The 27921-nt window shown below is 32.0% G+C and overlaps 2 protein-coding genes across 2 annotated transcripts; both read right to left on the reverse strand.

The window, feature by feature from the left end:
• Nucleotides 1-2313: 2313 nt before the first annotated feature.
• Nucleotides 2314-13111, reverse strand: LOC134696176 (uncharacterized). The gene is made up of 11 exons (XM_063557836.1): nt 12991-13111; nt 12225-12412; nt 10969-11103; nt 9556-9605; nt 8348-8452; nt 7867-7971; nt 6161-6265; nt 5163-5364; nt 4582-4671; nt 3543-3647; nt 2314-2643 (listed from the first exon to the last, which is right to left on the reverse strand). The coding sequence occupies exons 1-11, from the start codon at nt 13010-13012 to the stop codon at nt 2368-2370; spliced, it is 1383 nt and encodes a 460-aa protein (XP_063413906.1). The 5' UTR covers nt 13013-13111; the 3' UTR covers nt 2314-2367.
• Nucleotides 13112-20162: 7051 nt separating this feature from the next.
• LOC134696496 (uncharacterized) lies at nt 20163-27795 on the reverse strand. Its single transcript, XM_063558327.1, has 3 exons — nt 27484-27795; nt 22745-22885; nt 20163-21328 (listed from the first exon to the last, which is right to left on the reverse strand). The coding sequence occupies exons 1-3, from the start codon at nt 27731-27733 to the stop codon at nt 20973-20975; spliced, it is 747 nt and encodes a 248-aa protein (XP_063414397.1). The 5' UTR covers nt 27734-27795; the 3' UTR covers nt 20163-20972.
• Nucleotides 27796-27921: the final 126 nt, after the last annotated feature.

The raw sequence follows: 27921 nt of genomic DNA on the forward strand, positions 1-27921 counted from the left end.
TAATTTGAAGCAAGTGCCTACATTTACCTATCCATAGTAAAAAAAAAATTAAATTTGTTATAGTTTATAATTAGTTCAAGAGTTTTAATAAACCCGGTTACATTTTGTATCTGGAAATGTTTTGATGTGCTGCGCATATACAGACATATTTATGTTTCTTTAGATAAAGTTTTATATATACAATGTATAAAGATATATTATTAATTTATAATTCATTGTGAGATGAAACTTGTAGACTCCAATAGATTTAACGCTTCTCTTAATGAAAAACTCAAATGTAACATATTTTTCGGTTTATAAAGAATAATAAGAAAAAATAATTTGTGTGTTTTTAGCTGTGCATGTACTTATTATGTGTCATGGACGGTTATCCTATATACTTTGTTTTTCTATTACTATAAAGATTCTTAGTAAGTATCTTGTTCTAATGTCCATTGTTTATTTTTATCTGTTTTTCTTGGGTTCGCGTAAGATCTAGAGTTCAATATATTGGCTGCAGTTTGTCTTTTTCTTTCTTTGTCTTATATCTGTTAAACTTTTCATTGCTTAAGTCTCAACTTGTGCAAGAAATATTTGTCATTTTAAAACTATAACAAATGTACATATCTATATACAAGGAAACGTTAAATAGGAAAACTTATCAGAACAATTATAAATATTGTAAAAATTTAAAAAAAAGATGTGGTATGATTGCCAATGAGACACTCTCTCACGAGAGACCAAATGACACAGAAATTGACAACTATAGGTCACCGTACGGCCTACAACAATGAGCAAAGCCCGTACCGCATAGTCAGCAATAAAAGAGCCCGAAATGACAATGTAAATCAATTCAAACGAGAAAACTAACGGCCTAATTTATGTACAAACAAGAATGTGTCCATAGTACACGGATGCCCCACTCGCACTATCATTTTCTATGGTCAGTAGACTGTGAAATTGGGGTCAAAACTTTAATTTTGAATTAAAATTAGAAAGATCATATCATAGGAAACATGTGTACTAAGTTTCAAGTTGATTGGACTTTAACTTCATCAAAAACTACCTTGACGAAAAACTTTAACCTGAACTTCACACTATCATTTTCTATGTTCAGTGGACCATAAAATTGGGGTCAAAACTATTATTTGGCATTAAAATTAGAAAGATCATATCATGGGGAACATGTGTACTTCTTTAAAATCTACCTTGACCAAAAACTTTAACCTAAAGCGAACGGACGCACGGACGCAGACAGACGAACGGAGGCACAGACCAGAAAACATAATGCCCCTCTACGACACTGTCGTAGGTGGGGCATAAAAATGAACGAAACAATTATGTAACTTATAAAAAAATCGACAACCCCTGTATAACAGGCTCTCGACTTCGGACAGACACATACATACAGAATATGGCGGGGTTAAATATTTTAGCGGGATCCCAACCCTTCCATAACATTGAACAGTGGTTTGACAGTACAATGTAAGAACGAACTATTAGAATCAGTTGAAAAGACTTAACTCATTAGATGGATAATTTTAAAGTATAAATACTAAAAAGACAAGTAGACGTGGCCGCGTACTTGTACATCCTAACAACAAAAAAACACCAAGTACAGATCTGAGAGTTACTGACAGCTAGTTCTAATCCACTAACAACTAATAAAACAAATCTTGTATCTTAGACTAAATCATCAATCCGTATACATCCAACCTCCAATGGATTTAGTGTAAAGACGGCATAAACAGTCAGAGAAAGACGTGGCTTTGTGAAATGCAGATTGTAGATTCATGAATGTGTATGTGTATGTTTATATAACAAGATAATAATATTTAGTTTGCTTTTAAAGTCAAAATTGCGCATTCGTATTTGTTGGGTTATTCGACGGTTTATATATATGGTCGAATTTTCAAAGGCGTGTTTTAATCACCAACATCGGGGAAAAGAACGCTAAAATTTGCACTAAAATACCTTCCATCTATTATAGTAAGTTATGTACAAAATCTACTGTATTCTTGACAGATAAAAAAGCAATATTTTTTTTATACCGTAGATATTGATTTCCCTCTTTAATGAATGTGTTTATTTCAAAGCTAGCTAAACATTCTGAATAATTTAAATAATTAAATTTAAATAAAGCATTCAAAAAGTTTCCATGTGTCATTTTTTTTAATTTCATTTTGTAAATTCAAAATTTTGAACGCTTTGTCAGGTAAAACGAATTTACATTAATGACAGGCCTCTTTTATTTCTTACACATTATGTAAATCTTAACAGACATGAGGAAAAATTAAAATAGAATTCATTAACTTTACACATGTTTAATATCTTGTGAAAAGAAGCATGTTTACAAGTATATTCCGAACTCTTACACATTGGCGTTGTCTATTTACTTTGAACAATGCCTTTTGTTAAAAGTGTATTGTCAGACAAAGACATCAGCACAGGCCACACCAAATAGTCAATCAATTTTCCTTTCTTAAAATAAGTGGTGAATCGGTTTGGGTTAATTTTCCCGCCTTCTTTGAATTCAAAATCCATGCCAACTGGAGGGTCTTCAAAGTTCATCATCCAGCACAGTTCAGCACACTTGTTGATGTAATCCAGGGCAGCGTTTCTACCTTTGAATCTTATACTTTTAATAGTGTTCAGTCTACAGACCTAAATTGAAATAATAAATTAAATGCTTTATTTCAGATATCATATAAACAATAAAATAATGGTAAATCAGCGCGTACTATTACTTGGAAGTCGTATCAAGGAACAGCTACAATCCTATATTATAAGATATATATTTACATTTTTTTCACGGTTGCCGGAATCAAACCGATTTTGTATCTTATAATATCTTTTGCTAATGCAAATGTTACACAATAATGACAATACGTAAACAGTATATTTTTTGATTTTCACAGGCCATTACACAACATTTGATATTAACAAATTAGTGTTTATTGAAAGGGAGCGAAGGGGCAAATAGCCCCTGACTGTTGAGAGCGTCTCGCCTTTTCCACCGTAAAATAACAATTTGGGATCAAAAGAGAAGACTTATTATTTCTGTGATTTGGTATTCCAAAAAGGACTATGGACTATTTAACATTGTCATTTTGGGGCCTTTTATAGCAGACTCTGCGGAATAAGCTTTGCTCATTGTTGAAGATCGTATGGTGACAAATAGTTGTTAATTTCTGTGTCATTTTGGTCTCTTGTGGAGGATTATCATATTGCCAATCATACCACATCTGTTTTTTTCCATATATATATATTATCTCCTCTTTTGATGTAATAATCAACGATGCTTGGCGAATTTCTTCCAAAGCTGCACCTGTGGATTGTACTTGTTTCGTGGTTTAAAAAAAACTCATACAAACGGACACAATGTTAGCCTTTATAGATCATATCATATAACAAACACGCTCATGTGTGATGCAGAGTTTCATTACCATGCCAAAACAAAGACGACGACAATTTTTTTTACAAGTAAGTGTAAAGTGCGATTGCAAAAATAGACAAAATGTTTGCGATATTTTTATTTATAATAAAAAATATGTCAATACTACCTCTTTAAAAGCGGGAATGGTATCAGCTGCCATCTTTCTTTGGAAATCTTTAATGTGGACAACACCGTTTTTAGATACAGGTAATGCAAGATCTTTTCTCTCATTCTAAATACAATAAAAAGAAACAAAAAACAAAACTTTTCTATATTGTACCCATATACAAAAAGTCATCATTTGAAGAATATTTTAAACACTGAAACTAAGAATGTCACGCTAACTAAGTATTGCCTTATATGTATATATACGTATACAAGGTATACATTTTTTTTGAAGACACTATACCATAAACGTAAGTATGATACAATTCAAAGCATAAATCCGATTTTAATCATTTATTTAGTATAGATACTGTGAAATATGTAAGAGAATTGTGGACGGACGTACAGACGCAATGGGATTTTGAGGGGTACATGGTACTATATTTGGAGAGTGCTGGAAGACTTAGAAAATACTATATAAAAATTCATGATTCTCTTCGTTCTTACACAAATTTTGTGTAAATAGGTATGAATAAATGGAGATGTTGAATATAATTTAATGATTTATTGGAGTTTGCTTAAAGTCAAGTGTCAACTATTTCTAGAGTTCAGTCAGGACGATTTCACAAATAAAACACCAAATCGTCCCGAGTCTATAAAAGCTTCAAATAAATTTAACAGAAACTATTAACCATTTGTCAAAAACTCCTTATTTTCCAAAATATAATAAAACAAAATGCAAGATATGACATACATATACACGTCATTGTTTTCGAAAGCCCTACCAAATGAAATGTATTCAGCTTATCTTTACATGAGAGGTTATTATTTTCAGTGTTATTTTCAATTATTGAAACTTTTAAAAAATCAATTTTGATTATTGGTATTTTGATCGAAAATCAAACATAAAATCGCTGTTAAGTTCAAAAATTTTGAGATTTTTCATCATTTAGACACATTATAGACTATATAATATGTATCCGGTGTACGAGTTATATAATATGTATCTTTCTCGAACTTGTACCTAATCTTTCTTTAAAAAAACAATATAATATACATACTTTTTGGTATTTTCTCAGGAAACCTACAGTTTCACATTTAAGCATTTCTCTCTGTTCATCAAAGAGATCACGACCCATTTTCTGGCAAGTCTACAAATAAATTCCAATGACAGTAATATTCTTATTTGTATGAATAATAAAAATTGGTAGCAGAACATATATAAAGTAGATTTGGTGTATTTTTGGTTTTAAATATCAGTTTATTAGCAAATTTTAAACTTTCATTAATTTGTCGTGTATATGAAAAACAACAAAATTGTGTTTGTTCCAATATGTTATTCAAAATCAATCAAAATATGTGTTGTTACAGTCGTTGTTAGCGGTGATATCTTTAGTATACAATACCAAGCCAATCGCCTCCTGAAAAAGAGTGGTCAAAACAAAGACAACCCACTCAAAACAACACGTATACGTTTCAGAAAGTCTGACACAAACTATATTTTACTCTCACGTATTCCGTCCTATTTGTCTATATATATGTCGAAAAAAAAAACGCATTGTTAAGTGGATTGAAAATTATCTTAACTGATCATGAATATAATGTTTAAAAAATTTTCATTTACTCTGCGTTCGTATATTACCTCTAACCATTCCAACAAAACAACAATACTTTTTCTTTCACCATAAACATTTTTCACAACTTCATATGCGTTAGTCCAATCATCAACATATAAGGAGTTCAATCGTTGAGGGAACAATGGACCCTGCTCTTCCTTCATGTCGACATAGGGTTCAAGTTCTGGGAAACCATGTCTAATATTTTTCGTCTCCGCCTCAGTTAATCTAGTTAAATGTATGAAATGAAATAAATGTATTGTATATGCATGTTTACAAATATCAATAGTATGTACATGATGTATATGAAGTTGATCAAGTCATCGGTGTATTACAATACAATTTTAAATGTTTCTTCTTTTTTAGTAGAAATTTGTACGATGTTTTGTGAAAATTGTTGATATAATATAAAAGTACATTACTAAAAGCTTATTTGATGCATCAAATATGCGTTTTAACAATGTGTTAGCTAATCAACACGTGTTTTGCATTTATGACAATCGTTAATTATCGTATCTTTGGCTTTCAGGCGAAACGTTTGTGATTTTTGGTAATTGTAATCGTGTTTTCTTTTTGAAAGGTACATATCACCACTACATGTACCAACAGAGTATAAATATAGATCACGCCTATCAACCCCATATTCAATATGCACGGTCTCCACGTGGTCGCTTTTACCAATGATATTCATAGAAATGTATGGGGAATAAGATTATGTCTGATGCACGTCAATGAGACAACAAAACCAAACAAAGGACCGTAAGATAGTCTGACATATATAGATACAAGAATGTGTGGTATGAATGCCAATGAGACAAACTCTCCATCCAAGTCACAATTTGTAAAAGTTAACAAATGTAGGTCAAAGTACGGCCTTCAACACGGAGCCTTGGCTCACATCAAACAGCAAGCTACAAAGTGCCCAAAAATAACTAGTGTTAATAAATAAATAAACTCATCATAGATACCAGGATTGATTTTTTTTGTTAAACCGTCCAAACAAAAACAAAGCTCTTTGACATACCTGTTAAGCAAGGTATCATTTTCTTTCTGAAGCCTTGCTATACGGGTTTCCAACAACATTTCTCTGGTAACAGCTTCTCGACTTCTACTTGATACTGGCGGATATCTGTTTAAAGTAATGATATAATATTTTATTCGGCAATACGGTATTCTGATTTAGACAAAATAATAGTAATATTCATCAGGGTTTAATGAGAATCATGGAATATCTCATCATTTTAATAAGAAATATGCAGATGCTATCGGTTTAGAAGTGTTTATGAACAGTCGAAAACTAGATATTTCGGGTAGGGAATACCTACCGTATACATTGTTTTAGTTTGACTCCATGTTAGTTGAACTTGCGTTCAGTATGGTTTGTTTTAGAAGTATGTTTTCTACTTTTCTTAAAGGCCAACATGTAAAACATTAATGAGCAGCTTCCGAGACGGAGTGGCCACAAAAGCATTAAATATCTTATAAATACAGACCTTGTAAAATATATCTTTTAATAAGTGACTTTTCAGGTCGTCTAAACATACCTTTCTCCTGTGCTAGTCGTTTCTGAGTCATTCACTTCACTTATAAATGCAGATTTTATAGAGCGTGTGCCTCGACCAGATTTAAGTGTGCCTGTTCTATGTTTTACATTTGGAAGTTCGCTGTCTCTGCTTAACGACTTTCGACTAACTGGCCTTCGACTGATATCTTGATCTTTGATCCAAGTATGATTCATTGATCTACTGGTTTCAATCATTGCTTTTGGTCTTATGTTTGTTTTTCTGAAAAGCATTTCACGTACACACCTCCACCGATTTCCAGTCCCAACTTTGTTTAGTATATTTTTGATTTTCAAACCAAATGTCCAAAAGTGTAAGTCGCTTATTGCATAAATCTGAAATACCTTTATTCTAAAGCTAACAATCTACGGTTTAAAATAAAACTAGGTTAGTATTCCTCTAGACATTGCTTTACCACCTACCTGGTATCCTTTACCAGGTGCATCACTATTAATTGTGTTGCTTTATTTATTTGAGTCTGCGTACGGAATGACTTCCATTTAATCTCCTCCTACTTCTGTTGCCGGTATATTAAGTATACATGACAGTACGAAGGTAAAGTTCAAATGGAAATCTTGTTCTGCTTTTAACTTACTTTACGTTTTAAAACTTGTGTTTAATTTGGTTGTTTTACTTTGCAAATTTGATTAAGAAATGAGAAGTACTGATAAAAGACATATCCAGACATACACGGGGTCTTGTTATGGTTCATAGAATAGAAAAATGGACGAAAGGTGCAGAATCAAGAGAAAATAAATAAACAATAGAGAAGAAGGGGCAACCACAATTAACGAATGGAGAACTAGTATGGGGTGGTCAAGTATGAACAATAGAGAATATCGGTAAAATAAGAGATAAAGAATAGAAATGAATGACCGTAAATAGACCCTCATACTCTGACGGGAGTTTTTGTCAACATTCATCATCAAACCTATAGATATAGGAAGATGTGGTGTGAGTGCCAATGAGACAACTCTCCATCCAAATAACAATTTAAAAAGTAAACCATTATAGGTTAAAGTACGGCCTTCAACACGGAGCATTGGCTCACACCGAACAACAAGCTATAAAGGGCCCCAAAATTACTAGTGTAAAACCATTCAAACGGGAAAACCAACGGTCTAGTCTATATATTAAACAAAATTCATAATTGAAAACACCATATTACCTATTCATTACTACTTCTAAATTAGAACCCAATTCCTCAACTTCATTTTCAAGCTTTTCTACTTTGTTACTGTATCTTTGAGTTGTGTTAGTTTCAATTATATATCTACAAAAACCAAATAATGCCATTATTTATGACTTTTACAAAGTTTAACTAAATAAAATTGAATTCATTTTTAAACTATCTTAAAATCATCTGTAACAATTTTTTTTTATCTGTCTGATAGAAATTATATTTGATAAATTCAGATACAAGATGTAAATATAACTTGATAAATAAATTTTAAAGATCACTATTAATTCATTGAAATGAAACTGCCAAATAATTTTAAAATTATGACGAAGATGTGTTATGTATGCAGTTATCACTTTTAATTAGTAATATGTAATTAATTAATAAAACTTTTAGCAATTCATCGACGTTATTTGCAGAATTACATTTATATTGATTGCGCATTTTTCTTTCCTGAGGAAAGTTTTACCTATTGAGGAGACCATCTTTTTCCTTTTTCAAACGAGCAACATCATCCTTTAGAGCCTCTACCTGTGATTCGAGTTCACCCTTAGTTTGAGATACTTCCCTAACTCTGCAAAAAACAATATTTCATTTTTAAGTAAACGTTTTATACTTATCTTAAGGACAAAATCCGTCTTCCTAAATATCTGTATTTTGTAGTTCTGCAATTATTGCTGTTTATTATCATAGAAAAACGAAGAATATTGGTATTTTTTTTTCTCTTCTCAAAATCACAGTGAGGTCTTCAACACCGAGCAAAATAAAACAACAGCAATAAACTCTCACCTGACTGAGTTTAAGACGGCCTAAGCACCAATGGTTACCCCGTTCAAAAGATATAGTATACAGTACATATGCGTTAAACTTTATCTTTTTATATATAGAATCATATTCAAAACAGTGTGGCCCTGGCCATTGATTGACGACCTAAATTATCCCATTGACTTGGACAGGTTAGGTGAACGTTTGTCGGTAACAATCACTGCTCACTATGTACTTTTTAAAGACACTGAATCTGTGGGGTCACCAAAGGTTCTCAACACTTAAATAAAGCAATTCGAAAAACGAATCCAGAATAATACGATGTGTTGATTTATATCAATTATATAAATCAAAACATAAAGGTTATTCCTGAATAATTTTTCGAATTATTTTATTATTAAAGGCGTTAAGAACCCTTGGTGACCCCACAGTTTAAATTCTATGATAAGTAAGAAGTGAGCAATGGTCGTTACAGACAAACGTTCACCTTATCTGTCACAGTCAATGGGATAATTTAGGTCGTCAATCAATGGCCAGGACCACACTGTTTTGAATATGATTCTAATTGTTTAAATAATAACACTGGTAGCGGGTGAGAAGATGAAAGTTTTAACGACAGCTGACAATTCATGTCAGTTGCACTCACACCACATCTTCCTATATCTATTTACTGCAGGGTTTGTTACTCGTGCTGTGTGGATGCAGTAGAATGTGTCCCCGTGCTTGTAGTTTATGCCCTTATATATTTCAGTTATTGGTTGTTTGCCTGTGAGAGAGCTTTCACATGTTTATAAGTTGTCTCATTGGCACTCACACCACATCTTCCTATATCCAGTTAATCATTTGTAACTTCACTTTGCTATGAATTTAATTTACATTTTACAATATCGTATTGATCTCCGTAAGTTTTACCTTTGTCTTTGTTCCTCTTTCAGCTGAGTAAGTAGATTGTTAATCTGTGTCTGTAAAAATACAAGCATTATGTTTAGGTAGTACGAAATTAAAAAGATAAAATATGTGGCCGAAACTGTGCTTTCATTTACGGAATACGTTAATTTAATATGGATTTAAATTTATCCCCATAGATGATACAAAAGTCTGACAGGTGTTTACGAATTCATTACACCAAAATCAACACAAAAGATAAAGCAATATCAACGATGAATTACAATCAAACATGGAACAATGACTATGAAAATTCTTACAACTCATTGAACAATGTACATCATTCTGGTCTTTCCTTAAGATTCATTATACCAAGATTACATATAGTCTTGATGAGCCTTAACCAACGTTGATGATTTTGAGGATCAAATGGAAATGCATTATTTGCAATAAAGCAAGCATGACAAACTATTATGAAAACCAAAATGTTTAAGGTACAAATGTAAACTTTTCCTTTTAAATTTAAATATGTTATTATAATCTAATTGAGATTATCTACCAAAGCTAATCTAGTCTCTTTTTCTTTTTCGTTTATGATGGTATGATACTAAACCCCTAACGGGAAGGATTGTGCCTGATATTTATATGATGAAATCATAATCTTTCAATCAAGTCTGGAGCTGGCATGTCAGTTAACTGCTAGTAGTCTGTTGTTATTTATGTATTATTGTCATTTTGCTTATTTTCTTTGGTTTCATCTTCTGACATCAGACTCGGACTTCTCTTGAACTGAATTTTTAATGTACATATTGTTATGCGTTTACTTTTCTACATTGGCGAGAGGTATAGGGGGATGGTTGAGATTTTAGTTTCTTGTGTACAATTTGGAAATTAGTATGGCGTTTATTATCACTGAACTATTATATATTTGTTCAGGGGCCAGCTGAAGGACGCTTCCACGTGCAGGAAATTCTCACTACATTGAAGACCTGTTTGTGACCTTCCGCTGTTGTTTTTTTTCTATGGTCGGGTTGACACTTTACCCATTTCCATTCTCAATTTTATCTTTTTCGTTTTCTTTTGTTTGTTTGTTATTAGAAAACATAAGTGCATTCAAATGTGATAAGTAATTTTGATTTATATACATATTTTAACATGTATGTATACCAGCATAGAACATTAAATTTTGCTGCAACCAGGATTAAACCAAAATGAAATAATATTTCGAAGCAAATCATCAATTTTAATTTGTATATGTTTAACTGTAAAATAACGATAGAAATCTAGAACTTTATATGTACCTGTTAAGGTTTAATGGAATGATAGTACGCTAGAACTTTACATGTACCTCTTTAGATAAATGAAAAAATAGAACCCTAGAAATTTAAAGATACATGTTTGTATTTAATGTTATGATAGAACAGTTGAATACTTAATTACCTGTTTAGCATCACTATCTTGCTCTCTGAACGCTATGTCTTCTTTCATTTTTCTGTTGTTAAAGGCTAAATCATCTACAAACTGTTGGTGATGGCGATATGTTATTGCATTCCAAACAGAATAACCCTCGGCTTCCTTCAATTAAAAGATGCAAACATTTGAGAATGATGTCTGAATCAATGACTGATTATCCCTTCCTTGGTGTGTATTCGTGTCCATCGGTATTTCATGTATCTGATAGGCTCTACTGATCTATATCTTAATATATACTAAATATTCTTCTCTAATTTAAATGTATTTCACTAATTTCGTTTCATTTTTAATAATTTTGTCTATAGAAAAACCTTATTGACTCATTGGTACGCTTCAGCTGTTGTCTAATCTTGGTCGGGATGTTGTCTCTTTGACACATTCCCCATTTCCATTCTCAATTTTATTCTTGCTTAACTCATTGTGACGACAAAACAGTATACGGGGATTTGTTTACTTTTATCATCAAATAATATGAGCTGGAAGCTTATTTTTCTTAAAGACATCCGATGTAAGATAACTGTATTGAGCAATAAAAATTTATTAACGCGTGAACAATTTTTAAAACTTTTTAGTTGTGTAAACTCTTAAAATGAAAAATTTGAATATCTCTGGGGTTGTGTTAAAACAAAAAACGAAACCACATGCTTTCAAAGACCGGAAAAGAATGAAGCAAACAGACCGAAAAATAAGATCAAACAATAGGTTTAAAAATGTGACACTAGAAGCCTTTTGTGATTCTGCATTTTCACTCTGATAAATCCGTTGAAAACACTGTAAAATTTTGAATTTCAACACCTTTGGGTGTGAATTAACGTGCAAAACACATATGGTGCCGTTGATTTTTTTATATATAGAAAAACGGATTTTTAGGGATATTATATGATAGAGAAATGTTTTAATACCCTTGCTTAATTTGCACAGAAAAGTTTGTTAATCACAGAGTCTCCTCCGAATTTCTCGATATATCTACACCAAAAAACCAACACCAATTTCACGCTATTTCTATGTTTTTTTTCCAACTAAAGGACAGCAGAAAAAAAATGGACTGCCATCTTTTATCTTGGATGTAAAAAGTAGGTGGCGCCAGCAGTATTTAATGCTATACTGGAATACATCAAGAATTATTTTTATGATAGTCGTAATAACGCTGCATTAGACTTTTGGTTTCGAGCATAAACACGTTTAGAGCGGACGGGAATCGTATTAGCTTTTTAAAAGCATACCAATTTCTTCCGCAAATGACCAATCATATCAGCATTCAACTGTATAAAGATCTGTTCTAGGTACTCAGGTTTGTGAGCCTGTCCTTTACTGTACATGGAATATACACGACTTGCCCAATCTAATAGTTCATTCGTCAAAACATGCAATTTAAACATCCATTTATTCCGCTTTTTAAGCTGCTGATTGTCTGTAAATCATAAAGTTTATAGATTACTCGTAATCACATTGTTTTTATTTAAAGTGCAAAGTTTTAGTCATTTGTAATCATTTTATATTTTTTTGTCTTTCGTAAATTACACCAATAACTCAATTTCTCCATTGACTCGATTGTCTTTAAAATTTCAAAAACTCTTCTATAATGATACAAGATTGTTAAATAAACATATTATTGTAAATTATGTTGGAACTGTTCGCTTCGCATATTTTTGCATTTTTTTCTGTTCGCTGTTTTTCTATGTGCTGTATATGTCAATTAAAACTACTCATCTGAACAAACCAAATATGCTCTTGGAATAACGTGTTTAATAATACAACAGTAATATGTTTCAGATTCATCTTTCAGATAAATAGATAGTATAGTTTAAAGATAAATGAAAATTAAAGTTTTACTATATGCATGCATTTTATCCCTATATACAGCTAGAATAAACATGAAACAACCTCAATTGATATTCATTCGATTTTTATCTGGACTTTTATTCAACTCTTTAGATTAAAATATAGGTAAATGCCAGATATAAAATATAAATTTATAAAGTAACTTACTTAAATGTGCTGTAGATGTCATTTTTGAAAAATATCAAAATATCCGTGCGATCAAAACAAATATACTCTTAAAATATTACATATTATATGTATACATAACGTGTCTACGCATAAATAACCATAAACAACGCTATCGCATTCCTAATAGAAACATAGCTATTTAACTTTTTATCAATTGACTTTCACTACTTTAAATTAAAACTTTTAAATATTTGTAAAGTATCACTCGAAAGAATATACATTTGTTTATCTACATGTTGAAGTCAGGGTTTATTAGTGGAGATTATATCCAATTTTGAAAATGAACAGGAGCTAAATATTGGTTTTAAAGGGAAGAACTAGTGAGATTTTAACTTTTACGATATATGCGTTATTAGTTTGTCAATAAGGTCGTTTGATCTATATACTAACAAATTTATTGTGTATTGAAAGGCTTGAAGTTTAAATCAATAGCCATAATTTGCCGTACCGGTACACATGCTTGCATCCATTCAGGTAACTTCAATTGTTGTACAGAAAGTTATATTTACAAAAGTTTTATATTGCAAGTATGGAATGTAATCTATATTAATATATCTTGTTTACTCGATGCCATAATTTTAATGATTGATTTTGAAAAAGATGGTTACTATGGTATTTTGTTAGTAATGCATGTTCAAGTCATACGTAATTATTTTAAAGTCTGTCGTGAATAGATCTAGAATTCTGAATGGAAAAAAAAAATTGTTTTCTCGTAATTACTCAATTATTTTCAATTAATATGTTTCTTTTTTCTTTTTTTTTTATTATTATTGTAAACAGTCTAGTAGTTAATACACTCTTGCAAATTTATGTTGGTCAAAATCAATGACATCTTTATGACTAAATAAAATTTTAAATTGGGTGTCGCGTTTTCTTCTCTCGCATAAAATCTATTGAATATTGTTTTATTCCAAAAGGGAGTAAAGACCAGCGCAGTTAGTTATGTGTTCATTTCAAGATTTTTTGGGGTGAAATGAGGAGGGGGTTTGGGTTACAATCGAAATAAAACCAGTTCGGATCGTCCGTCCTGCACGACGTTCGGCTCTGAAATTTACTTGCCGTCATCATTTCTGACATTGTACATGTACCTCTGCCCGTCATATAATTAAATTTTATTTTGAGGCAGATACTGTAAATATTGACCTTAAACTGAAACGCCTTGTGGTAAATATTCCCTTGAAGCTCTCGGCAATTTAACAACAGATTTTTACACGTCAACTGCTGTTACTTCCGGGAAACTACATCAATGCAACATAAAAAAGGTGGAGGGATTACTTCGGTTTTCGGTTAAAAATCGGTACCGAAATGTGGCGGGTATGTGACCCACCCCCAATCATTATATATTAATGCATAACATTTTCAGCCCACTGATATATGGTGGTGGTTCTGAGCATGGAAACACTAGAAATCAGGTGCGGATCCAGGATTTAGTTTTAAGGGGGGCCCCCGGGATGCAAAAATTTTGTTTTCCCGAGTGAAGCATGATGTTGCAAAATATTTTGTGGTAAATTACCAAAATATTACGTGCATTCTTCATTTACAATGTACGTTTTGCCTACAAGTATTATGGTCTGGTCAGCAAAACGTATAGCCTTAAGGTTAGGGGAGGGGGGTTACTCCGGTTTGGTACAGAAGTGTGGCTGGAATGTGACTTGTCCCCATTCATATATTAATGCATAAAAATTTTCAGTTCATTAATATAAAAGGTTGGTTCTGAGCAAAGAAATCAGGTGCGGCTCCAGAATTTAATGCAGGGGGTATCAGAGCCGAGCAAAGTATATTTTGCGGGTATGTTTTAGTGTATCTAAATTAACAAGACGTAATCAAGTGAACTACATATTTATTTAGAAAATTTTAAATACATCAAATTAATATTTCAACAATCTCAAACATATCATTTGTCAACTGAAACTTGCCCTTTACTAAAGTTTGAACCATCAAAAGTAACTAGATATGTTACAATGTAGCTCTTTGTTCCACCAAAAAAGATTGAATCAATACAGTTTTTCAACAGTAGCAAATATTCAAATATACGACACTTTCCCCTAACTTGGATCGAGTTATTGCCTGTTTGAATTAACAATTTTAATTTAATTAATACTTTTTGGCAACAGGACCAACCATAAATTACCTGATTTAAGTGTGTTTGTTTGATTTTCTTGACACATGTTAAAACGCTCATTCTAAATTGATTTTATTTTAATATAATTATGGTTGTGTACATCCGAGTTGTGTGTGCACTAGTTTCCAACTATATCGTTTCACTCAATAAATTAAAGAACCATGAATTTATAACTCCATGTGTATTTCATTCCATCTTTTTTCTCAAGGTCACATGTTTGTCTTTCTGTCTCCATATATGGGCGTATGACATTTGCGCCGATTTTGAAATTTTTCATTCTTTCATTTGCGCCGATTTCTTTTTTTCATTTGCGCCGATTTTTTATTTGCTCCTAATTAGATTTACAGGTAAATTAATACTTGTACATGTACTATACCATTGGTAAAATTTGGTTCTCATTTGGCTTTTCATTTATGTTTAAGATAATTTTGATTCATACTTTTTCTGCAACTTCATTGTAACATGATAGACATATTGCACACGAAACGAGCCGAGGAGACAATTCTTTAATCATCAAGGGCCATACATATCGGAAGATAAGTGTCCTGAAATATAACAACATATCTTACTAATGTACTACAAAACTGTGTAAAGCCAGAGTCACCACGGATTTTATTGTCAAAACACAGATCGAGCATAAATATGTGGCATATGTCCGAAAGACAGAGGCTAAAGAACTACGGTCAGGGAAAATGTCTGGAGATGTATCTTGTAGGCCTTCTTCCACCTCCCCACTGTGAGCAGGGGACAACAGTTACATACATGTTATGATTGACAATTCATAAATTTGTACAAGTGGCTAATGGAAGAGGTCTATAATGTTAAATGAAAAATAACATGACTTCGATGGAGAGTTCTCTCATTGGCACTCATATCACATCTTCTTATATCTATTCACCTGTAATTTACCTGTAAAAAAATCGGCGCAAATGAAAGAAAATATCGGCGCAAATGAAAGAAAAAATCGGCGCAAATGAAGTGCAGATCGGCGCAAATGCAAAACGCCGCTATATATATATATACTCGACTAGTTTTTATAATATTGACTGATCGACCAAGACGATGGGTTGTTTATTTCGACTGTTGTAACCAAAAAACTGATGGCATTCTTTTACCCCGACGCGGCTAAGTACTTATACATCCTTAACAGTATACTGATAACATTTTCAACTAAGTTTGCTCTTAGTTCTATCTTAGCCAATAACCAACTTTACGGTATTTGTTATACTGCAATGTAGTAACTTATCATTCTTATCTACGATCTTCTTCAGTCAAGGCGAGTACTCTACCACAAGTATACAACTCTAATGCTGTTTAAGCGAAAGGCAAAGTAAATTCACACTAACAATAACAAGTATCGTTTTTTTGTGTTGATGTAAGTTAAGGCGAAATTAAAGAAGTCTTTTATTAGTATAAATTTCAAAATATAATACGTCGATGTTAAAATTAGCTCGGGGTCAAAGCTGTCACCTGGAACAAAAATGAATATATTCTGTTTCTCTCGTAGTATCAGTTTAATAATTTTACAATGTAAAAAGTTAAAATGAAAGAAATGTACTATATCAATATACATAAATCCTTGTATTGTTTTCATTTTTTTTAATTGGAACACGTATTTGTAACGGTTTATTTCTTCCTCTGTGATATTTTATCCTGAGGATAATTTGTCACGGTAATTTATTTGAATATTTTATATATTGAATACAGAACACCTTTATCCTTTCATACTTTATAAAAATAAACGCTTTGACATTATAACACACTTTTTCAACTGATTTTAATAGATTGTTCTTATGTTGTAATATTGCACCACTGACCCAAGTATAAACCAGCCACATTATGTGTGTGTCTGACCCAAATCAGACGCCTGTAATATATTGTTGTTTATTTATGTGTAACATTTATTTTCGTTATTTATTTTATTCATACATTTGACCGTTTGTTTCTCGCTTGAATCACAAAACACCTTCTGCGGAAGTTTCTCGCTACATTGAAGACACATTGGTGGCCTTCGGCTGTTGTCTGCTCTATGGTCAGGTTGTTGTTGCTTTGACACATTCCCCATTTCCTTTCTCAATTTTATTATTTTACCTTACCTGGCCCGATGGGCCAAATGAGCTTTTCTCACCACTTGGCGTCTGCCGTCGATGTCATCCGTTAACTAATACAAGAATCGACTTCTCTGAAACTACTATGCAAAATTTAAGTATACTACTGCTACACAAATAAGGCCGTTAGTTTTCGCGTTTGAATTGTTTTACATTGTCATTTGGGGGCCTTTTATAGCTGACTATGCAGTATGGGTTTTGCTCATTGTTGAAGTCCGTACAATGACCTATAGTTGATAATTTCTGTGTCATTTTGGTCTCTTGTGGAGAGTTTCATTGGCAATTCACATCTTCTTTTTTTATATTGTTCATTATGATTATTGGGTATCTAGTTTAAAAAAATAGTCCGACGTCCCCACGCCGCCTGTCGATATAGTACAGTACACTGAATCATTAAAAAAGGGATTGTATTAAAATAAGGATTATTTATCCTCTTTTGAGTTTGAGGCAAACACTTTAAAATGAGAGAAACTAAACAGGCTAAATGATTAGCAATACAAGTTAGTTTTTAGTCATGAATTCTATTATTGTCTACATTGTTCGAGAGTGTCCTTTCATGAATATGCATACATTTATATACCAATAAGAGCGACATATATGTTCCTTTGAGGTATTTACTGGTCGTCATAGTGTGGAACACAATATACGTATATAAATAAAATGTTTGATTGCCAGTGACTATATGTACGCAACTAAAAAGTGAAATGGTGTATATCAAACTTTCATTAATTCAGTTATGATCTTTTATATGCAATTCTGATTGGATATTTTTATATGTCTTATTGTTTGTAGTTTTAATTCTATGTAAAAGTGAAGATAATCAATCACCTAGTTCAGATTAAAGCAACTATATGCACAGGATTTATTTGTTTTACACAATTTGATTGAAAAGAAAAACCAACATAGCTAGAGAATACAAATAATTATACATTTACTAACACATGTCTTAATTTGTATTTTTGTAATTGTGATAAAATACATCAAATAACACCTCTACAAACTCATCTTAATTTATTTTCAATTTGTAGGAAACATAACTGTGACGTCACTTTTTGTGGTGTTGATACATTCTTGTGACACATAGTTCATAATTCTATTATGCTATTTTTGTGTACTGTCGAAAATTAAAATTTGGTGTTCGTTATATTTTGTGGTAAACATGTCGAAATGTACTATTATATTATTTATTTATGTATTTCTCTGTTCTGAGTGATTTTTTTATTTGTAATGTATTCTTGTCATGTAATGTAATTTTAGCAGTATTTTCAACCTTTCCATTAAGTGCGAGGTGTAGTTAGCCATAAAACCACCATTGTTTTTTAGAATTTCCAAAGTCAGGAATATGGCAGTTGTTATAAAATAGCTCGTTACTAATATGTTGCACTTCAATGTTTCTGTTGTTCCGTATTTTCCTCTTATAATTGATGTGTTTTCCCCGGTTTTAGTTGTCACCCTGACTTGATTTTTGCAATCGACAGTTTACTTTTGAACAGTGTTATAATACTGTTACATTTATGTGATATACTTCATGATACGAAAATATTGAATGCTTGCTAACACCATAAAACTATTAAAAAAAACATGGTAGAAAAGAAAAACAACTGACTCCTGGTTTATAATAAGCACACCCAATATATATTTTCTATTTATATCAATTTTATTTTACATTTACTTATTTTTACAAGGAAAAGATGTAAATATAAGGATGCACACAAACGATGAATAAAACAATAGCTCTTAGTACATTCATCAATAACCACTAGTTTATATAATAATACTTGTTTGTAAAAATGACAAGTCAATGACAACAATAATTCCTTTGTATCATAAGGTCTTTCGACTTTTCCGTGGAAAGACCTTTTGTTTTGGTTCTAATGTTTTGTTCTTCTTTTCTTCCGCCTAATTTTTTTCTTTCAAAAAATATTTCGCCCAGATTATTTTTTTATGTGAAATCAATCAGATTACCATAGCTTTATGAATATTTTGATATGAGCGTCACTGATGAGTCTTTATGTAGACGAAACCGGCACGGGACGTTTGCGCTTTTTCATAGGACATTTGCGCTTTTTTTTTGTGGACACTTGCGCTTCAAAACATAGGACATTTGCGCTTTTTAAAAATGGACATTTGCGCTTTTTACTTAGGACATTTGCGCTTTTTTTATATATATATCTATGACTTTCCTCCTCTTTTATCTGGGCTTGGGACACATTGTTGATATATGTATAAAAGTTTATGTACAGCTAAAAGATCGAGTTTCTCCTTCTCAATTCTTGATTGGGGAGCCTGTTCATCAATGTACCGAATCTAAATATAATTTACTGACTGTTGTTCAATAATGCTATTCAAAAATATAAAAATTACAGGATGAGTCGTGTAAAACTGTGCATTGTGTGAAAATCTCGATTCAACTGTAACATAATTTCTGTCAGGTAGTCTGCAAATTTGGAATATCTCGGTTCTTTTAAGGTGCTTCAGCCATCATATCTTCAACAACTGGGTCTTCAACATCTGAATATTAGAAGTCTCATTGTCCGTTTTAATTCTTGCATTACAATGTTTAACGGTACACCTCTATGAAAGGTCTCCAATGTTTATGGTTTTGTCGAAACGATATAAAAATCCATCATACATTTTTTTCCTTTACTAGTCTCTATAACTTTTTAAAAACTCCATGTTCAAGACTGTGTAAATGTGAACTAACTAATAGCAAATTTAAGTTAAATTTATATTACGTAATGGTTACTTCTCATGAAGATTACAGGTAGTCGACTATAGGTAAAAAGCGCAAATGTCCGGTCAATTTAATACAGGTGAATCAAAATTAAAAGCGCAAATGTCCATAGTATTTGAAGCGCAAATGTCCTATCGTTTTACAGGTAAAAAAGCGCAAACGTCCTGTGCGTCTGCCGTACTAAATTATAATCCATGTACCTTTGATAACTATTTCAACGCTTTTGAAACTGACACTACCTAACCAAATATTTTATTTTGTAAGAGTTATGTCCTCGAACACTATTTTGCTTGTGTGCACTACTAATTTGCAACGGTAAAAGATTTTGACTAATTTATTTTACCAAATTGCTTGTTAAATCCTAACAATGTTTTGTTCATGTTGACTGAAGCGGTATAGATATTTCATATGACAATAAATTTCCTCTTATACATTTGATATCAGTGATATGAATTTATTATTGGTAAACCATTAGTGATTGAGACCTACGGTCTTTTGATTTGAGGTCCTATGTAAAACAATAACAAACAAATAGGTCAAGGTTAATGGTCAAGGTCAAATTCCTTTTTTTATTTAGGCTTATTTTTAATTACTTTTCAAAAACCATATATAAGATATTAAAATATTTTGTTTTAGTGAATAATTATTTGTATTCATTCGTAACTCATCAATTTTAATTGGAAGCGTGCGTAGACATAACATACGGATTTTGGCCCCTCTTAATGTACATGTATAGCTATAGGTAAAGCGATATAATCATACACCATATATAACAAAGACCTAGGGTCTTTCGATTTGATGTTCTTTGTTTGTAACATTGAAAATAAGGACAAAAATGAAATGCAGTAGAATAAATGTTAGTAAGCAATCGACTGTATCAATGTTATTGGTAAAATGCATCATTTTGATTATTATATTGTGGAAATATATAACTTAGTAATAAGTATAATTACTAATTTGCTATACGTTATATAGTATACGTTGTGATCCATACAAATTAGTTGGCGTACGCGTACATCTCATCTCGATTTTTAAGGTTTGTTAGGTATGCCAAAACAGTGGTCAAATCAATATCCTGTGTTTGCCCCATTGAAGCTGTGACTTTCGTTTTCGGCTGTACTTGTTGGTAACTTTCTTCTGAAATTTCTGATGACTCCTGATCATCTTGAGGTTGGCCCACTGCGTTGTATTTGCATAGCATGCGGCTAATAATAATCATGGTGACCACACAGAAAACAGCACCAAGACCACTAAAAATTATAGAGTAAGGTACGGTTAATGTTACGTTGTTTTCTCTCGCTTCCAACAGCACTTTGGTCAGCCAACGCCCAACTGCCATTAAAGTTATCATTCCTACATTTTGTAAAAAAAAGGTATATTTAAAAAATGTCCAAGTATTATTTTTTTAAGTTAAAAATAAAATCACAAAAATACTGAATTCCGAGGGAAATTCCAAACGGAAAGTGCCTACTCAAACGGCATCATCAAATGATAAAACACATCAAACGAATGGCCAACAACTGTCATATAAGGTAAAACTTGTCTGAAAGAGTTAAATTCGCACCGGTCGGCTAAATGAATACTAAAATAGTAAAATGTTTAATCCAAATCTGGCAGAAATACGTTTTTACAACAGTGGGGAAGATGCCTATTTTTAGAGTACTAGTATCTTAATAGACTACTAACTTTTTCTATGTTGTGATGCTATGCTATTGTTTCAGAAAAAGGGAGAAGGTTTGGATCCATAAAACGTTTAATCCCGCTGCAAATGTTTGCACCTGTCCTAAGTCAGGAATCTGATGTACAGTAGTTGTCGTTTGTTTATGTAATATATACGTGTTTCTCGTTTCTCGTTTCTCGTTTCGTTTATATAGGTTAGACCGTTGGTTTTCCCGTTTAAATGGTTTTACACTAGTAATTTTGGGGCCCTTTATAGCTTGTTGTTCGGTGTGAGCCAAGGCTCCGTGTTGAAGGTCGTACTTTAACATATAATGGTTTACTTTTTAAATTGTTATTTGGATGGAGAGTTGTTTCATTGGCACTCACACCACATCTTCCTATATCTATACAATAGAATTGTAAAGACTGTGACCTATGACAAATTTCAAATCTAGTACTTCTCATGAATTGCAAGTTAAACAAATCATAGGCATATACCAAAGAGCACATTATCAAACGTGACGAGTCGTTGATGTTGATTTTATGTATTTGTATATTTCATTGTTTTTTTCCTGTCATTTCGAATCGATCTTGCGGTCGCTCTCACAGCCTCTTGTTTAGTTTTATAACTTTTTTGATCTGAGCTTCACTGATGAGACGTATAAAGACGAAACGCGCGTCTGACGTATTAGATTACAATGCTGGCACCTTAAATAATTATTTACTTACAAACCATATATGTTTTAATCAGTTTGAAGTAATCTATCATAAAATCCGGTAGTTATATTACGTAGACCGGATGAAGCAAATCATTGTCTATACATGCTATATTTCATGCGATAGTTTTGATATATTTTGCACCGTGTATGAATTCCTTAAGCAAAATGTCCAGTTAAGGAAGATTCCTACCATTTATCAGTGTAAAATGAGGTTAAAACCCTTGCAGTTTTATTGGGGCATATAGGATACTTTGTTTATGTTTTGTAGCATTGTATAATAACAAGACAACTGATTGCTTAATTCTGTATATTTTGGAATGAAAAAATCCAATAACACGAATTGGCTCATACATTTTAGTAACAGAGATTGATATAACAATTTGATACTGACCTGCTAACATGTACAATATGATAGGAGCAATCAAAACACCAATTGATCCTGTTTTGCTGTAAGCAAAAGTTATTATAATTGATATTAAACATAGGACAAACCCAATGATAGTTTCTATCTGGTATTCAAGAAGGTGAGTTGCTGAAAAAGAAAAAAAGTGTAAGTATTAAATTTATTCTTTATTACTTTGAACAATACATGAAGTCAGTAGGGGTAAAGACAAAAAAGTGTGATTTTCATAAAGAAAAAGAACAAAGTATTACTACGAGTGGGCTGTATTATGCAGTATTTTATTAAAGTGGTGTACAAGGATATCCACTGTCACATTAGCAGATATCATAACCTCTAAGAATACAACACATAATTCCGTAGTTACCTTATAATAAGGTTTAATAATGATTGGTGAAGTACTTTCATGAACGGTTTGGAATTCAGCCTATCGAAACGAATGGCCTGTATTCTCGTCTTTAATACCAATGATGTGACAAGTCGATAGCATGAACTAATGTACATCAGAAATGCAGAAAACAATTTCCAATTAACTTTTGTTATGCCCGTCAGATGATATCTATAAAATGGTTAGTCCAAAGTAATTTGATTTTATCGTTCGAATTAGTTTCGCCCTTTATCAAAACGTAGGTGACCTTTTATAGGTATTGACAATTATGTAGATGAAGCTACAAGGGAGGACAAACCCGATGCAGACTTTAAACTATGTGAAGTACGACAGTTCAGACCATTAAGGCTGTCATCTCCACTCTATGATCATTTCGAAAAAAAAATGGTCGGACATCAAAACTCGTATATGTATTTAGTTCCACTCTAGTCAGGAATTGATTTTGGCGATATTAACTGTTAAGCCATTGTCATGTTTAACGCAGCTGTGCATCAATTTCCAAATTCACATGTTATACAAAAACAAATTTCGAAAACTCTTTTAAAATAATAAAAAAAGGATACATTACTTCAGAACAAAACTTAGACCCGATTCATTTATACGAACGGTTCATCCAATACTAAGGGGAAAGACGAATTATATGCAATGGAAATAAAACTGAGAATGGAAGTAGGGAATGTGTCAAAGAGACAACAACCCGACCATAGAAAAAACAACAGCAGAAGGTCACCAACAGAAAGACTTCCAAACAACAAACACTTATACAATCGGGGGAAAAGTCGATTAGGCCGTATTTGCTGCGTGCATAGTCAATTTCACCTTCAATCTTTAAAGTTTTATCGGTTGAATGATTTAGTTGATTTTTTAAAAAGTTTTCCGCTTCCTTCGTATTAGTTAAATGCTTCTATCTAAATGTTACGATATAATTTACATCAAAAGAAGGATAAGTTAGGTGGTAATATAATTAAAATTGATGATTCAGATTAATCATTTTTTTGCATCACTTGAATTTCTATCTTTTAACTATGTTTTTACCCAAAAAAGTAAATTAGCAAATAGTATCAAAAGAGAGGCGGACCAAAGCGATATACAAACTAATATGTCAAAGACAAACTCACAACACTGCGGTTAACGACATACGACGCAAGGAGATAAATAGCATTCTACAAAACACATCTTAAAAACAAACTAACAAAAACTCCACCAAAACCCGGGGGTGATTTCAGGTGCTCCAGGACTGAACATGAATCCTACTTATTATATCATACATTTATACATTAATGTTGAGCCTGTACGCCATAAGATAATATCGCATAACAATTTTGATACAACGAATCCTGACTCGTATTTTTATTTAATATTAGAAAACAACGAATCTTGACTCGTAATGTTATTTAATATTAGAAAACAACAAATCTTGACTCGTATTTTTAATTAATATTAGAAAACAATAAGTGTTCAACGGTTTTAAACTGTGAACTGTTTACAAAAAATGTAATATAGACCATATAAATGGTATACAATCACTGGGTCGATGCAACTGTTGGTGGAGTTTTTATTCCAAGAGGGCACCACAAGCCCAATACTTGTCTACCTAAGGAATAGATTACCTTAGCTGTATTTGTAAAAACATTTAGGAATTTTCGCTCTATATTTTCAACTTCGTACTAAAATTTACCGTATTAACACTTTTTGTTTCGAGCGTCACTGACGAGTCTTATGTAGACGGAATGCGCGTCTGGCGAAAATATAAAATTTTAATCCTGGTATTTATGATGAGTTTTATTCTATAAGGATATTAAAAATCGAAACACAAATTAGCATGGTCAGGGCTTAAAAATGTTTGTGTATGAGCATAAAAACAATCTGGTTTCTGTTTGCTTTAAACTCATCTTCAGTTTTTCAGAATGTGAATAAATGGTGCACGTTACGTTTCAAAAGAAAACAAAAATATTTAGTACGGGAAAAAACTGATTACGGTGGCTTCATTTATTGTCGTTGACACCAATTTTCGTGGATTGAGGAAAAATTGCACATTCAGTTATATTTAAATTCGTGGTTTTGGAAAAGTTTGCATATATTCCTTTAGAAAATGTGAAGATCGTGGAATATTTATTTTCGTGGTTCGCATGTAACCACGACAATAAGTATTTAACGAAAATTAATGAATCCAAGTTCAATGTAAATCAACCAGAAACTAACGGTAATATTAGAATACAATCATATTCTGGACTTGTACATGTTTTTCCGAACAAAATGGTGTAGTATGACAGATGTTTAAAACTGGTATTCATTTCACAACTAGCAAATGACACAACATTATTTTGTAAAGATGAAAACGATGTAATAAAATTAACGGTACAAGTTTTCTTGCACCAGATGCGCATTTCGACAATACATGTCTCTTCAGTGATGCTCGTGGCAAAAATATTTGAAATCCAAAGCTTATATAAAAGATGACGAGCTATAATCCAAAAGGTCCAAAAAGAATAGCTAAATCCGTGAAAGGAATCAGAGCTTTGCATGATTGAGACACATTCCTGAATTTATAATATTTTTTATCATGTTGTAACAGAAAATTTCAATAACACAAAAAAATCCGTATTTTCATGCCAGTACCAAAGTACTGGCTACTGGGCTGGTGAAACCCTCGGGGACTAATAGTCCACCAGCAGAGGCATCGACCCAGTGGTAGTAATAAAATTAACGTACCAATTTTCTTGCACCAGAGGCGCATTTCGACAATACATGTCTCTTCAGTGATGCTCGTGGCCAAAATATTTGAAATCCAAATCTTACATACAAGATGACGAGCTATAATCCAAAAGGTCCATAAAGTATAGCCAAATCTGTTTAGGAATCAGAGCTTTGCATGAGGGAGATACATTCCTTAATTTATCATTTTGTAACAGAAAATTATAATAACACAAAAACTCCGTATTTTCATGCCTGCAATGAATATAATTGGAAAGATCGTGTTTTTGAGACTACATTTTTTTTTAAAATAAAATGGTATATGACTCTCTAGTGAATAGTAAAAAGAAACGTCAGTAGTGATAACCAGGTCGCTCAAAATTTTACCATTGCAAGAAGCTTCAAATATGAATTTATTATATAAGTTTATTTTCAAATACTTAACGGAAAATGAATTAAAAATATACAGATGGAAACTACTACAGTTTATTGTACCAACCAATTATCCATTTATTACAATGGAAAATAACTAATAACAGTTTGTGTAATTTTTGTAACATAGAAGAAGACTATGCTCATTATTTTTTCAATTGCTCTTATTTAACAAGATTTTGGCAACAAATAAAGGATCTCTTTTAAAAGAGTAATTTACATTTTTGAATAAAATTAAAACACATGATATTTGGTTACAAAATTACAGACAGTAAGTATTACCCAATTTTTTTTTTTATTACAATTATTAGTTTTTCAATATATAAGTCTTGATATGTATCTGAACAGAAAACAAAAAACATAGACGTATTCAGAATTTTTATTGATGAACACACCAATAGAGTAGATACAAATATCAATGGACATAAGACAATAAGTCCAATGTTACTTTCAATTAAAAGAAACATAATCAATATTTTTTTTAATTGTTAATATAGAGTTTTGTAAACAAAATGTATGTCAATTAATTTAATCAGCTGATTATTCCCTCGGTATCAATATATCTTTACGTGCAATACATTACATATCTGAACATTTTTATTGTGAAAAGGTTTGATATTATTGTCAAAAACAAAGCTTCAAATCTTAAGGTACGGCTTATACACATGCGACTTATTAGATCATATACACTGATTGGAGTTCAAGATGAATTATTGTATTTTTATAGATGAATAATACGAATTGTGCAAAAGTCAAAATCAATAAGCAAATGTGAGTTAACTACAACCTTACTCCTGAAGTAAATGCAGCACTTAAAATGGTGTATGTCTATGGTGACCTCGTTTTCCGAATGGTCCGAGAAGTTCAATTACTTGTATCATTAACCTGTCAAATCTATGTTTGTTTGATTGAGCCTACACGTGGCAGGTGCTTTCGACCCTTAATTAACAAGAATTGCCATTTTTTCCCACCGAAGGTTGGTGGTTCTCTTTTCATTCCTTCTCCAATAAAAACTTGACGCAACGAAATGGCCATCAATACTGAAAGTGGCAAAAATATATCAAACAATCAGTAATTTATAGTTATTATTTCTCATTGTTTAATGCATTTATACCTCGATTCCTTGCTAAGTGTTTGATGTATGTCTAATCTATATTTATTTAACATCTTCTTAAATTGAAATAGCTATAGTTATACTTTAAATATATGAGCATACTTATATATTTTTCCAATTCTGGGGCTTCACCATATGTTATTGTAACTCTGATACCATTCCCTGAAATAACAGCATAATACAATCCCAGATGTACTGTTAGTGAACTTCCTCCACTATATCCCTGAAGTTCAGACAAATCCATTACTAACCACCCAGGAGAGAATGCTCCTGAACACAATAAAACTAATGCAACTATTCCAAAAATTGCCGGACACAATTTTTCCATTTTGTTTGCTGTGGACTTCGGCATGTTTGGGTCAACGACTAGAGTGTTGTTTTTTTCCAACTTTTCAAGATATTTTGATTAGTAAAAAATAGGTTAGACCGCGAAAATGTAATTGTATTCTCTTCGGATGAAGTCATTTCAATGGATAAACGATACTTTTAAAATATTTTCGTGTAAATTGATAGTTGTAAGTTACATTAAATTTAAATGTT

The sequence above is a fragment of the Mytilus trossulus genome, chromosome 14, assembly GCF_036588685.1.
Source record: "Mytilus trossulus isolate FHL-02 chromosome 14, PNRI_Mtr1.1.1.hap1, whole genome shotgun sequence".
Taxonomy (NCBI): domain Eukaryota; kingdom Metazoa; phylum Mollusca; class Bivalvia; order Mytilida; family Mytilidae; genus Mytilus; species Mytilus trossulus.

Excerpts from the sequence above, each read along its gene's own strand:
- LOC134696176 (XM_063557836.1), bottom strand. The coding sequence starts at position 13,012 with ATGACATCTACAGCACATTTAA. Across the intron at positions 6,266-7,866 it reads TTAGAAGTAGTAATGAATAG|ATATCCGCCAGTATCAAGTA; the intron begins GTAATATGGTGT and ends TACTTTAAACAG. Across the intron at positions 2,644-3,542 it reads CCATTCCCGCTTTTAAAGAG|GTCTGTAGACTGAACACTAT; the intron begins GTAGTATTGACA and ends ATTTCAATTTAG.
- LOC134696496 (XM_063558327.1), bottom strand. The coding sequence starts at position 27,733 with ATGCCGAAGTCCACAGCAAACAAAATGGAAAAATTGTGTCCGGCAATT. Across the intron at positions 22,886-27,483 it reads AGAATTGGAAAAATATATAA|CAACTCACCTTCTTGAATAC; the intron begins GTATGCTCATAT and ends TTTCTTTTTCAG. Across the intron at positions 21,329-22,744 it reads CATATTGTACATGTTAGCAG|GAATGATAACTTTAATGGCA; the intron begins GTCAGTATCAAA and ends TACAAAATGTAG.